General features: G+C 40.4%; 1 protein-coding gene and 1 pseudogene across 1 annotated transcript; one reads left to right on the top strand and one right to left on the bottom strand.

The window, feature by feature from the left end:
* The first annotated feature begins 3,594 nt into the window (after positions 1-3,594).
* On the top strand, positions 3,595-4,349 carry LOC114205479 (tRNA-splicing ligase complex subunit RTRAF pseudogene; annotated as a pseudogene).
* A 3,375-nt stretch (positions 4,350-7,724) lies between these two features.
* LOC114205480 (olfactory receptor 6C75-like) lies at positions 7,725-8,684 on the bottom strand. The gene has a single exon (XM_028098986.2). The coding sequence runs from the start codon at positions 8,667-8,669 to the stop codon at positions 7,725-7,727; it is 945 nt and encodes a 314-aa protein (XP_027954787.1). The 5' UTR covers positions 8,670-8,684.
* Between the last annotated feature and the right edge of the window lie 6,349 nt (positions 8,685-15,033).

The following is a 15,033-nucleotide window of genomic DNA, read 5'->3' as shown; positions in this document are numbered from 1 at the left end:
AGTACCATACTGTCTTGATGATGACAGCTTTGTAATAGAGCTGGAAGTCCGGAATTGTGATGCCACCAGCTTTGCTTTTCTTTATCAACATTCCTCTGGCTATTCGGGGTCTCTTCTGGTTCCATACAAATTTTAGGATTATTTGTTCCATTTTTTTGAAAAAGCTCATGGTATTTTGATGGGGGTTGCATTGAATGTGTATATTGCTCTAGGTAGCTTTGACATCTTCACAATATTTGTTCTTCCTGTCTGTGAGCATGGAACATTTTTCCATTTCTTTGTGTCTTCCTCAGTTTCTTTCATGAGTATTTTATAGTTTTCTGAGTACAGATCCTTTGCCTCTTTGGTTAAGTTTATTCCTAAGTATCTTATGGTTTTGGGTGCAATTGTAAATGGGATCGACTCCTTAATTATACTTTCTTCTGTCTTGTTGTTGGTGTATAGGAATGCCACGATTTCTGTGCATTGATTGTATATCCTGCCATTTTACTGAATTCCTGTATAAGTTCTAACCGTTTTGGGGTGGAGTCTTTTGGGTTTTCCACATAAAGTATATCAGCTGCAGAGAGTGGAGTTTGACTTCTTTGCTGATTCGGATGCCTTTTATTTCTTTTAGTTGTCTGATTGCTGTGGCTAGGACTTCTAGTACTATGTTGAAAAGTAGTGGTGATAATGGACATCCCTGCTGTGTTCCTGACCTTAGGGGGAAAGCTCTCAGTTTTTCCCCATTGAGAATGATATTCGCTGTAGGTTTTTCATAGATGGCTTTTATGATATTGAGGTATGTACCCTCTATCCCTATACTCTGAAGAGTTTTGATCAAGAAAGGATGCTGTACTTTGTCAAATGCTTTTTCTGCATCTTATTGAGAGGATCATATGGTTCTTGTTCTTTCTTTGATTAATATAATGTATCACATTGATTGATTTGTGGATGCTAAACCAACCTTGCAGGCTAGGGATAAATCCCACTTGGTCCAGGTGAATAATCCTTTTAATGTACTGTTGGATCCTACTGGCTAGTATTTTGGTGAGAATTTTTGTATCCATATTCATCAGAGATATTGGTCTGTAATTCTCCTTTTTGATGGGGTCTTTGTCTGGTTTTGGGATCAAGGTAATGGTGGCCTCATAAAATGAGTTTGGAAGTTTTCCTTCCATTTCTATATTTTGGAATAGTTTCAGGAGAATAGGTATTAATTCTTCCCTGGGAAGCCATCTGGCCCTGGGCTTTTGTTTGTTGGGAGATTTTTGGTGACTGCTTCAATTTTCTTAGTGGTTATAGGTCTGTTCAGGTTTTCTATTTCTTCCTGGTCAGTTTTGGTAGTTGATACATCTCTAGGAAGGCATCCATTTCTTCCAGATTATCTAATTTCCTGGCATACAGTTGCTCATAATATGTTCTTATAATTGTATTTCTTTGGTGTTGGTTGTGATCTCTCCTCTTTCATTCATGATTTTGTTGATTTGGGTCATTTCTCTTTTGTTTTCGATAAGTCTGGCCAGGGGTTTATCAATCTTATTAATCTTTCAAAGAACCAGCTCCTAGTTTCATTGATCTGTTCTACTGTTCTTTTTGTTTCTATTTCATTGATTTCTGCTCTGATCTTTATTATTTCTCTTCTCGTGCTGGGTTTAGGTTTTATTTGCTGTTCTTTCTCCAGCTCTTTTAGGTGTAGGGTTAGGTTGTGTATTTGAGACCTTTCTTGTTTCTTGAGAAAGGCTTGTATTTTTACCTCTTAGGACTGCCTTTGCTGCATCACAAAGATTTTGAACAGTTGTGTTTTCATTTTCATTGGTTTCCATGAATTTTTTTAAATTCTTTTTTAATTTCCTGGTTGACCCATTCATTCTTTAGTAGGATGCTCTTTAGCCTCCATGTATTTGAGTTCTTTCTGACTTTCCTCTTGTGATTGAGTTCTAGTTTCAAAGCATTATGATCTGAAAATATGCAGGGAGTGATCCCAATCATTTGGTACCAGTTGAGACCTGATTTGTGACCTAGGATGTGATCTATTCTGGACAATGTTCCATGGGCACTAGAAAAGAATGTGTATTCTGTTGCTTTGTGATGGAATGTTCTGAATAGATCTGTGAAGTCCATTTGGTCAAGTGTGTCATTTAAAATCTTTATTTCTTTGTTGATCTTTTGCTTAGATGATCTGTCCATTTCAGTGAGGGGGGTGTTAAAGTCCCCCACTATTATTGTATTTTTTTCGGTGTATTTCTTTGCTTTTGTTATTAACTGGCTTATATAATTGGCTGCTCCCATGTTAGGGGCATAGATATTTACAATTGTTAGATCTTCTTGTTGGAGAGACCCTTTAAGTAGGATATAGTGTCCTTCCTCATCTCTTATTATAGTCTTTGTTTTAAAATCTAATTTGTCTAATAGAAGGATTGCCACCCCAGCTTTCTTTTGGTGTCCATGAGCATGGTAAATTGTTTTCCACCCCCTCACTTTCAATCTGGATGTGTCTTTGGGTCTAAAATGAGTGTCTTGCCGACAGCATATCAATGGGTCTTTTTTTTTTTTATCCAATCTGATAGCCTGTGTCTTTTGATTGGGGCATTGAGCCCATTTACATTCAGGGTAACTATTGAAAGATATGAATTTAGTGCCATTGTATTGCCTGTAAGGTGACTGTTACTGTATATTGTCTGTGTTCCTTTCTGGTCTATGTTACTTTTAGGCTCTCTTTGCTTAGAGGAGCCCTTTCAATATTTCTTGGAGGGCTGGTTTCATGTTTGCCAATTCCTTTAGTTTTTGTTTGTCCTGGAAGCTTTTTATCTCTCCTCCTATTTTCAATGACAGCCTAGCTGGATATAATATTTTTGGCTGTCATATTTTTCTCATTTAGTGCTCTGAAGATATCATGCCAGTCCTTTCTGTCCTGCCAGGTCACTGTGGATAGGTCTGTTGTCAATCTAAAGTTTCTACCATTGTAGGTTACAGATATCTTGTCTGAGCTGCTCTCAGGATTTTCTCTTTGTCTCTGAGATTTCTAAGTTTTACAATTAGATGTTGGGGTGTTGACCTATTTTTATTGATTTTGAGGGGAGTTCTCTCTGCCTCCTGGATTTTGATGCCTGTTTCCTTCCCCAAATTAGGGAAAGTCTCTGCTGTAATTTGCTCCAATATACCTTCTGCCCCCCTCTCTCTTTCTTCTTCTTCTGGGATCCCAATTATTCTAATGTTATTTTGTCTTATGGTATTGCTTATCTCTCGAATTCTGCCCTCGTGATCCATTAGTTGTTTATCTCTCTTTTTCTCAGCTTCTTTATTTTCCATCATTTTGTCTTCCATATCACTAATTCTCTCTTCTGCCTCATTTATCCTAGCAGTTAGAGCCTCCATTTTTTATTGCACCTCATTAATAGCCTTTTTGATTTCGAGTTGGTTAGATTTTAGTTCTTTTATTTCTCCAGAAAGGGTTTCTCTAATATCTTCCATGCTTTTTTCAAGCCCAGTTAGTATCTTTAAAATCATCATTCTTGGCCCTTTTGCCGCATCGCAGGTGCCTGCGCCCCCTGCTTCTCCTCACCTCTCCTCTCCCAGCTGAAGCCCGGGGGACCAGAGCGAGATGCGGGGACCATGTTCTGATGCAAGCTGATGGCCCTTGACTACCACTACCTGCCTGGCTTCAACTGCAAAGATGAAACAGAATTTAAAAAACTTCATTGTTTGGCTTGAGGACCAGAAAGTCAGGCAGTACAAGATTGAAGACAGAGGTTAATTTAAGAAACATCCACAGCAGTGACTGGCCCAAGTTCTTTGAAGAGATATTTTTTTCTTCACAGTATCTCAAAGATGTTAACTGTCCTTTCAAGATTCAAGATCAACAAGAAGCAATTGCCTGGCTTCTTGGTTTAGCTGTTAGACTTGAATATGGAGATAATGCTGAAAAATACAAGGACTTGGTACCCGATAGTACAAAAAATGCTGACAATGCAGCTAAAAATGCAGAGCCATTGATCAACTTGGATGTAAATAATCCTGATTTTTAGGGTGGTGTAATGGCTTTGGCTAACCTTCTTCAGATTCAGTGTCATGATGATTATCTGATAATGCTTAAGGCAATTCGCATTTTGGTCCAGGAGCCCCTGACCCAGGATGTAGTTGCTAGAGCAAATCAAACGAAAGAGGGCTTGCCTGTTCCTTTAGAAAAACATATTCTTGGTTTTGACACAGGAGATGCAGTTCTTAATGAAGCTGCTCAAATTCTGTGATTGCTGCATACAGAATAGCTCCGAGAACTACAGACAAAAATTAATGAAACCATAGTAGCTGTGCAGGCGATTATTGTTGATCTAAAGACAGACCACAGACTGGGGAAAGTTGGAAGATGAACATTTTAGGATTTCAGCTTGTCACCTACTTAGTACAATTGGGAACCATGTACACTCTGGCATGTGTTTGGAAGTCAAATGTCACATTTTCAAGGGAAGAATCCTAAAAAATTGACTATGTTCTCGAGATTTACCATCAGTGCTTTTTCTTTAATAAAGTTCAGGATGGTGAAAAAAAAAATCATCATTCTGAACTCTAGTTCCAACATCTTACTAATATCTCTATTGATTAGGTTCCTGGCAGCTGGTACTGCCTCTTGTTCTTTTTTTTTTTTGAGGTGATTTTTTCTGTCTTGTCATTTTGTCCAGAGGAGAATAGATGAATGAGAGAATAAAGTGCTAACAGGGTAACAACGACCCCAGAAAAATATACACTAAACAAATCAGAAGAAACCTAAAACCGGGGGGAAAGAAAGGGAAAGAAAGAAGGAAAGAAAAACAAAAAGATAAAAAAAACCCCAAAAACAGAATATGATCAAATATGATCAGGGTGGTGCATAGATCAACGCCACACACTAGATTTTGGGCATATTTTGGTCTGTTAGAAGCAAGTGCTTCCCAAAATTTTAAAGAAAGAAAAACATGTATGTACAAAACAAGGGTAAATATGATGAAGGGATGGAATATGACTGTAAAGATGAAAATTATAGAAGATTTTATAAAAGGAATTGATAAGAAGTTGGTTGAAAAAAGAACGAAGAGGAATTTAAAAAAAGAAAAAGGGAGAGAAAGTGATCAGGCAGGAGACTAGAACAAAGCCATACACTAGAGATTTAGGGTATATTTTGGTTTGTTAGAAGAAACTGTATCCCAAAATTTTAAAGAGAAAACAACTTTATATATACCAAAAATAAGGTTAACTACTATCAAAGGATAGATTATGACTCAAAAATGAAAAATAAAAAAGATTTTTTTAAAAAGGGATTGATAAGATGTTGGTTGAGAAAGGGAAAAAGAAAAATTCAAAAAAAAAGAAAAGAAAAAGAAAATTAAACAAATTAACTTTGAAAGACTAAAGAATCGGGGGGAAAGCCATGAATTCTATGTGCAGTATTCCCCTAGTGCTGGAGTTCTCCCGTTCTCATTGATCGGTAAACTTGGTCTTGGCTGGCTGTTCGTGCTGATCTTCTGGGGGAGGGGCCTGTTGCCATGGTTCCCAAATGTCTTTGCCGGAGGCGGAATTGCCCCGCCCTTGCCAGTCCGGGCTAAGTAATCTGCTTGGGTTTGCTCTCGGGAGCTTTTGTTCCCTGAAGCTTTCCGCTCGGCTTTGGAGGATGAGAATGAAAATGGCGGCCTCCCAATCTCTACCCCAGAGGAGCCGAGAACTTGGGGCCCCGCTCCTCAGTGCGCCCCCAGAGAAAAGCAGTCACTCCCGTCTCCCCGGTCTCTGGCCGCACTCCGTGCTCACCCGGCCTGTGACCGAGTGTTTCTATCTCTGGCACCAGACCCCGTGTGGAGTCTCCAAACCCAGAGGATCCCTGCGGTGCGCTCCCACGCCACTCCTCCTGGGGGAGGAAGGGGAGTCTCCCTGGTTCTGCCGCTTGTGGGGTCCCTGCTGGAGGAGCAGTCACCCGACTGTTTGGCCAATCACAGTTTATGGCAACCCCAAGCTGAGAGCCCGCGCCTCGGCTCCGTCTCTGCAGCCGGTTCCCCCGCTCTGATACCCAGGAGGTCTGCCACACTCAGGCACCCCTGGTCTTTCTGTGACCCCGAGGGTCCTGAGACCACACTGTCCCGTGAGGGTTCCACCCCCCGCTTAGCCACTGGAGAGACGTCCCTCAGCGGAGCCGATTTCTAAAAGTTCCAATTTTGTGCTTCGCGGCTCTATCACTTGCCAGAAGCGGCCGACGGAGGCCCCCTCCCCCGCCGTCTATCCTCCCGAATATTGCCTGGGATTCACTTCTCCGCACATCCTACCTTCCAGAAAGTGGTCGCTTTTCTGTTCAGAGAGTTGCTGCTGTTCTTTTCTTCGATTTCCTGTTGAGTTCGTAGGTGTTCAGAATGGTTTGATCCTTATCCAGCTGCATTCCTGGGACCAGATGAAATTTAGGTCTCCTACTCCTCCGCCATCTTGCTCCGCCCCTTCCAAACTCGTTTTTATACAATGTATGCAGCTAATCATCTGTGATTTTTTTAGGACATGTTTGATATTTCCTCATTGTCTATCAGATGAATTCTGAACTTTGTAATAGGACCATGCAGGCCAAGTAGGATCTATTCATGGTGTACTGTGTGTTTCATAACATATATGTGATTATTATCTAACCTCAGGGTTTGGCTAAAGAGAAACAAAATAAAAAATTGTCTTAATCATTTTAGAAATGTTTCTTTTGAAGAATAAATAGATACATTCTAGCTGTCAAATAGTTGGAAAAAGTACACAAGTTTTAAGGATTGAGATAATGGAAATATTGGTTTTAAAATAGATTATCAATCAGAAGATAACCTTATAGTTGACAACACAATTCAATGAGGAAAAATGTTTAAGTAATTTATTTTCATTAGTAATGTGAAGTAGATAAATAAATGACTTGAATTTTGGAAGAAATTATAGAAGTATGAACAAGAAGTAAGAAGCAATAAGTGCTCCCTTCCACTGATATACACATGTATCTGTGGTAACAGCTTTAGCATAGGAACCAATCATAAATATGCATAATGTGTCTGAGGGGCTGGAGCTAAAATAAATAATTTAGGAAATAGGAGCTGGTCAGCCATGGGATGGTGTGGTCATTCCCTCTCTTTAGAGAATGACCTAAGCCTGAGAACAATTCTGTTTCCCTCCAGCATGGGATTGACACATACATATGTAGCTAAGCTAAGGACCAAGAATAGCACATCTGATGCAAACCATATATAATCTAAGGTGAAGGGTACTATGACCATTATTTCCTTGGGCTAGGCATGGAGGGAATATGGACCGAAACATTGGTAGTATTCCTATAATTTCCTTCATAACCAGAAAGTAATAAACAACCTTCTATTGTTTTAATTATCTAGATGCCTTTTGGTTAGTCATCAGTCCATTGTGCCATGATTATGCCTAGAAAGAAGTGAAATAAAAAGTGTATAAATTAGGAATTTAGGAAATTTCAAGCATATCTTTATATCAGAGGGAAGAAAAAATTCAGTAAAGGATATTGCAATTAATTAATTGTCATCAAATGTGGAATATTTAGGGAGAAGATAGTGTGCACATCAAGGTATAATGTAGCCTTGCAAAAACAGATTTCCATTTTGCTAAGGATGTGCAAGGTCAAGTGAGATCTGCCAGAGACCCTGCACTACAACTCTGTGGACTGCTACATTGGCCAGAATGAAGACAAATGGTTCTCTGAAACCTTCCACTCCAAGGCCATGTGTTTTTTTTTTTTTTTATCTTGATATTTTCATTCTGTGCATTGTCTCCCTCAGAGCCCGGTGGACCTGCTTGTTCCGCAGAGTGTAGATGACAGGGTTGAGCAGCGGGGTCACCACCGTGTTCACAAGGGCAGCCTCCCTGTTGGAGTCCAGCCTGTTCCTTTGCTTTGGTTTCATGTATATAAACACACAGCTGCCATACATCAGAGAGAGGACTATGAGGTGAGATGAACAGGTGGAGAAAGCTTTCTGTTGCTCCTTGGCTGAAGGGAGTCGCATGATGGTGACTACTATGTTGCTGTAGGCAATGGTGGTTATGACAAGGGATGTCAAAAGGATAACCAAAGCGAGGACAAAAGTCAACATTTCAAAAGACCTGGTGTCAGAACAGGAGAGATGAATCAGGGGGCCGATGTCACAGAAGAAGTGGGGGATGACATGGGGACCACAGAAGGGTAACTGGGAAACCTTTACTACCAGACCAGTGATGAGAGGGAAGGCCAAAGCGAAGCAGGCAGTGACCAAGAGGAAGCAAGTCTTCAGGTTCATGATGGTCGGGTAATGCAAAGGCTTGCAAATGGCCAGATACCGATCCAGAGACATCACTGCTATGAGGAGGAAACCTGCTGCTCCCAGAAATACAAAGACAAAGGCTTGTATGAAACAGGCAGGAAAGGAAATAGTTTGCCTGCCTAAAAGAAAGATGACCAGCAACTTAGGAATAACAGTACTTGTAAAGCAACACTCAAAGAAAGAGAAAATGCTGAGGAAAAAGTACATAGGTGTGTGGAGCCGGGGGTCTGCAGAGGTGATGGTGATTATGACAGCATTGCCTGCAATGGATGCCAGGTACGCCAGCAGGTGCACCAGGAAGAGGACCTTTCCCAGATGCTGGATGGCAGGAAACCCCTCCAAAGTGAATTCGTGGACAGTTGTAACATTCCCCATTTCCATGGACATGTCTTTCCACTGCAGTGTCACTGGGGTACTTAACCTACAATGAAGACATCAGGAAACACAAAGGTTTTAGAGGAGCATGATTAAGTTATTTGACTATCAGAGAAGGTGGAGAGGCAGATAGTAAAGTGGTTTACAGTTGGTTCTTGAATCAGAAGGCCCAGAGTTCAATACACAATACTGATTTCTAACTTCTGAGAGATCAGTAATATTTGGCAAGGTAGTTAATTTCTGTGAATTTCACTTTCACCCTCTGTAGAATGAAGATGATAGGATCTACCTGTTCATGTTCTTATGAGACTTAATTAAGATAAATCATGTAACTCACTTGGTATATGATGCCAATGCTTCTTATGTGTTCCTCAAATTCTAAGTGTAATATTATGATCATTAGTATTATGCTTAAATAGAGTTTAAGTATGCAGAGTTATTGACATTTTTTTAGTTATACAACATTTTATTTTTATAACATTAATTTGTAAGTAAACATAACAATAATATTAGTAATATTCCCTTTGACTATCCCTTTTAAAATATGCAACACATTCTATGGTCCATCATCATCTGTTGAGAACTTATGCTTTTTCCATGTTCATCACAGAAATTCAGTATTTCTATTACTTACCATATTAACCACGAGCCCCTTCTTTTAAGAGCAGAAACTAAGGCTTACAGAGTTCTAGAGAGCTTAAGTCACATAGCTGGGACTTTAGCCAGAATGCCCAAATTTGAAGTAACTGCTATGTCCAAATGCAGTGACAAAATATTTTAAAACAGGAACAAATCTATTCTTGATGACCTCTCAACCTTAAGTGAAAGATAAGCTTTATTTATCTTACTTAGTTCTATCCTTAGGTAATATCACTTATGTGTTACAGACCTATGGAATGACATGGGGCTTAGGCTCTACTTTAACACAAGCATTTTATAGAAAAGACTGGAGACCAGAGACATTGGGGGCTGCTCAACAACATGAGGTAAGTTGTAAATCTAGGATTTACCACCCATCGTCCCATGGTTCATGCCCACCTGTGACAGAAGTGGGTGTGATAGTAGTTCATGGGATTAACCCACCTAATGAGGATATGCTGGGCACCTGGCACTCACATACTCACTCTTAGATCAAAGGTCAGTGAACATTCTTCTCTCTTCAGTCCTCTCAGTCAGTAACTTCTCTCAGGATGGTTTTTGGCTCTAGCATCTCAATACTAAGCTAAAGGTCGGCAGTGTGGAATGTGTGATTCTCACTAATGCACCATGGGCCTGGAATTTTGAAGGGCTGCTCATGGAACTGAACTGCTCACCCCTGAGTGGCACAGTCTGAAGGAGCCTCTCCTTCTGTCCCTGTTGACTCCAGTAAGTCCACCAAGTCACCAGGATCCCTGAGGCCAGGCATACATAGAAGAGTCACCATATGGGAGGCAGGGCTTCCTTCCTTTGCAGCTATTGTCTTCAAAGAAATCAAGGACCTGCTCTGGGCTGAGGGGAAAGGAGAGGAGAAGGAAATTCATTTGTCACAGCCTGTTGTCCTGGAGTGGGGTGAATATGCATCCCATACTGCCAGTGTTCTGGCTGATAATGCCCTGTTTCCATAGCAAAACAAGGCTACATGGCACCTCAGACCACTGAAACCCCAGAAAGGAGCAGAGGGACCAAAACAACCACATTTCACTGCCCCAAATACTGAGCTAGTGCTGGAATCCCAGACTACTTAGCATTCTCATGAAAGATCTGGTTCTGCCTTCCCCACTGGTAGAAGCCCACCTAACATGCAATATTGCTGTCAGTTAATGGGAGCAGACAGCTTTTTTATGTTATGTTAATCACCATACATTACATCATTAGTTTTTGATGTAGTGTTCCATGATTCATTGTTTGTGCATGACACCCAGTTCTCCATCCGGAATGTGCCCTCCCCAATACCCATCACCAGGCTAACCCATCCTCCCACCCCACCCCCAGAACCCTCAGTTTGTTTTTCAGAGTCCATCGTCTCTCATGGTTTGTCTCGCCCTCCGATTTCCCCCCCTTCATTGTTCCCCTCCTGCTATCTTCTTTTTTTTTTTCTTAAAATATATTGCATTATTTGTTTCAGAGGTACAGATCTGTGATTCAACAGTCTTGCGGGAGCAGACAGCTTTTTATGGGTTTAGCCCTGGTTGCTGTGGAGACAAGGATCCTTCTGCTGCAGTGCTCCACGTCATGGGCACACCTGCTCCATTATATGCTCACCTTTCCATGTGGAGAAGCATCCTTGTTTTATTGCATCAACAATGAAGAGATGCTGACATGCAAGTCTGAGGTTCTGTGATATTTTTACCACAAGACTGTTTGATCACCAAGCAGGATTGACCCAACCAGTGAGCAGAGAGTATAGGCCCCCAAACCTTATTAGATGCTGAAGAAACAGAGCAGAAAGTAAAGTCACGGCTGGTGTCTTAGGGGCAGCTAATTGGTTACTGTTGAGAACAAGAATTACTGATGCAACCTTTAAATTTATCTTCCCTTGTGTGTGGTGATGCTGACTCCCAGATGTCCACACTGTTCTCTGCCAAGATTTTTCAAGGAAATTATATGACAATTTCCCAAGGGTTTTTAAAATCCCAAGTTGAATATTGCTACTGATTTTAGGTAAAAGTCCAGACTACAACTTTGTACATGTGATGTATGCACTGAGGCCAGAGCATAGTTGTAAAAGAACAGATTTTATGGTGAGAAACAGCTGGATCACACCCTGGCTTTCAGGAGGCTTTTGGAAAGATACTGCTGAAGTCCACCTTTTTATTCACACATTTGTCATGCTTCCATCAATATTATTCTTTTCATTGCATATTTTCATCTGAAGAATATTTTCATGGTGCTCCCCAATCTTTTTGAAAAACAAACGCACACATTTTTTCCTCTTTAGGGAAGAAGGGGGCATGGCATGGTAGGTGGTTTCTGTAACATCTGTAATCTGTCAGACCCCTCTCAAAAAGTTTCTGGGATGTTTATCCCCAGATCTTTTTAGATGCAGAAGAGGAAGAGATGTGAGCCTGAGGGTGGAGAAGCTGTATCCATAGCAACCACTGTGTTGGAAAGGTGCTTCTCCTGGATATCTCCAGCTAACTTCTGAGAGATCAGGGGCAGGAGTGATCCATTTTTCCGTGGCCTCTGGTTTCCCATCCAGAGCCTGATAAGAGGACTAAACTCTTATACTTGCCAGCAATCCTGGGGTATATGGTAGCTGGAAATTTGTTCTGCCTGAATATGCCCTCATCATTATTGATCTTACAAGGTCAAGGCAAATATTATAGAGACTTTCATGAGTATTCATATGGGTCCCACCTTCCCACAAGTATACAAAATCATTTTTACAACATCTGTCCATCTACACACTCTATTCTCAGTTCATGGCAAACTTGGACCTCATTGTTATTTTCTTAGCTGGAAGTACGGGAAAATAAAGAATAATGGGAGAAGAGTTACAGAAGCTAGAGTGATGTGAGACTATACACTTTAATGCTAAGATAAAGGCTCATTTCTATGGGGTTTTAATTTTATTCCGTGCCACCTTCATGGTGCAGAAATACCTCTCAGACCTGAGGGAGTCCCAACACCAACCTGATGGTGGGAATGTGGGAGAAAAGGGTCTGGGTTTGATGGAAAGTTTTACAAAGTGGACACTCAAAGAAATGGGCTGAACTAACTCTATATTGTATCTAGCATAAGGGGTGGTGAACTGATACTAAGAAATGTTTCAAATTGTCCTTGGTCTAGTTTCTCTTTTCTGGTTAGTGCCTTTGTGGCTCTCCAATACACACTATTTCTTTATGTTTTTAAAGGATACCTTGAGATCTCATTTATCAAGAACATTTCGAGCATTCCTTGTGCTTTGAGTGTTAGAGTAAGGAAAGGGATAGTTCTTAAGGTTGTATTTGTAATTATCAAAACATGAAGCAATAAAGCAAATATCAGCCATGGATTCTCTTCAGAATATTATTATGTTAGCCATTCTGGCCCTCAGCCACTCTTGAAAAATAGGCTACACCTATATTCAGGATTTAGATAATAATATTTTGGTTTATAGTGTATCTGGTTAATATGGTCTATTCCTAGGAAGGTTCCAATTTCTAGTATTATATCCCTAAAGAAGAAGGCTAAATTAAGGCCTGAGGAAAGGTAAATCACCTCTTCTATGATATTGTGGGGGGGGGGGTGCTTACGGGATGATAATTTGAGCAGGAAGTGGGCATCAGGATGGAGTGAAGCAGTCATTAGGCCGAACCCCAGGGTGAGGGTGGAGCTGTAGGAATACTAATAATACTCTGAGAGCCACTGTCCCTGATGGAATTTCCATTAAAGTAAGGCAACAATGGCAACAGGGACCCGGAACACATCAATTCTGATCTGGAGGGTTCATTAATATCACACCTATTACCCATCCATCCATATGAGGAAAAGCATAGTAGTGTTAGTAGCTTCCAGTTTGGGTCCAGGAGGAGAAGTGAAGGCATAGGGTAATTTATCTTATCCAGATTTTTTTGTTGCCATTTTTTTTCATGTATGGAAAAAAGAAATCTTTTCCTTTTTAATGAACCTCCTACTATATACATAACGATTATGTAAGCTGAATTATGGGGGTGGGATAGAAAGAAGAAGAAACAGCCATCTGTAAGTCTCAGAAGTGAAAGTACTTCGTAAGGTTCTGGATACTCCAGTTTTTTGTTTTTTTGTTTTAAGTTTGTAGTTAAATTCCAGTTAGTTAACATATAGTGTCATATTAGTTCCAGGTGTACAATATAGTGATTAAAGACTTACATACAACCCCCAGAGCTAATCACAACAACTGCACTCCTTAATCCATATCCACTATTTACCCCATAACCCCACCCACCTCTCCTCTGGTAACCATCAGTTTGTTCTCTAGAGTTAAGAATTTGTTTCTTGGTTTGCCTCTCTCTCTCTCTTTTATTCCCCTATGCTCCTTTGAGTGAAATAATATGGTATTTGTCTTTCTCTGGCTGACTTATTTCACTTTGCGTAATATTTTCTAGCTTCATCCATGTTTGTGCAAATGGCAAGATTTCTTTCTTTTTTATGGCTGAGTAGTATTCCATATATATATATATACCCACACACACACACACACACACCACTTCTTCTTTATATATTCATTCGAAGATTACACTTGAACTCTTTCCTTAATTTGGATATTGTATATAAAGCTACATGTATCCCTTTGAATTAGTACTTTTGTATTCTTTTGGTAAATACCTATTAGTGCAATTGCTGGATCATAGGGTAGTTCTACTTTTAAAAATTTTGAGGAACCTCCATATTGTTTTCTAGAGCAGCTACACCAGCTCGCATTGCCAGGAACAGTGCAGGAGGGTTCCCCTTTCTCCACATCCTCACCAACATCTGTCACTTCTTATGTTGTTGACTTTAGCCATTCTGACAGGTGTGAGGGGATATGTCATTGTACTTTTTTTTTTAAAGGCTTAAAACGTATTTTAATAAGTTGATGCTGTATTACTGCTCCATTTCTCAGAAAAACTCCAAAGATATCAGGGACAAATCAAACATGGTACACCAATAAAAAAAATGCACAGCATAACTACCTACGAGAGGCAAGGCTCAGAGCTACCGTCCGACCTTCAGCACACAGCAACGCTCTTCCCAAGGTTGTACGAGGCCTGTCAAGAAAAACTGTGAACAGCAACATTATGGACACAAAAGGGCCGTTCCTGGGTTGTCCTAACCCAAGAAAAAATATGGAGGCAACTTAACACAAGATTTATTTTTAAAGATACACTGAAATGAAAATCTCTAAGAGAAAATGTCTTCCTTAGGACATGAAGGGGTAATATATGGGATATAACAGAACCGTATGTATGTTTTCTGTGACCTCTGTGGACATTTGCCTGAATTCCCACCCGCGAGTGAATGGAACAATGGGGCTAAGGTCATTGGGGGATGCTTGTTTTTGTGGTGTATGTGGCAGTGTCTCTGAGGTTTGGAGGGTATAATGAGAAACCAAATAGAACAGGATGGACAAAGAATGGAATGATCAAGATTAATGGGGGCTCTAACTGGATCTATTTTGCTATGGTCCCCCCCACCTTGGCCCTCAACAATCACATGAGACTTCAGGAATGCACCATACAAAATCAATTAGTTAAACGATATACCACACAGAACTGATTTGTTAAATATCGCCCCTCCCTTGCCCTCAGCCTCCAGCAAACTCCCTCAGAGTACTACAGGCAAGGAAGACCTAACTATTGGGAGGAATCCCTAACACTTTTCCAGGGCAGAATTCTGGCTAGTCCAAAAAGGGTCCTTCTTTTAAGGGTTTTTGGGAAACTAGACATTGAAGTTTTTA

The sequence above is a fragment of the Eumetopias jubatus genome, unplaced genomic scaffold (assembly GCF_037043125.1).
Source record: "Eumetopias jubatus isolate StellerSeaLion01/CBP00866 unplaced genomic scaffold, mEumJub1_p1.0 scaffold_17, whole genome shotgun sequence".
In the NCBI taxonomy this organism is placed as follows: Eukaryota; Metazoa; Chordata; class Mammalia; order Carnivora; family Otariidae; genus Eumetopias; species Eumetopias jubatus.
Note: the sequence above shows the minus strand (reverse complement) of the source record. Positions and strands in the feature narration are given on the sequence as shown.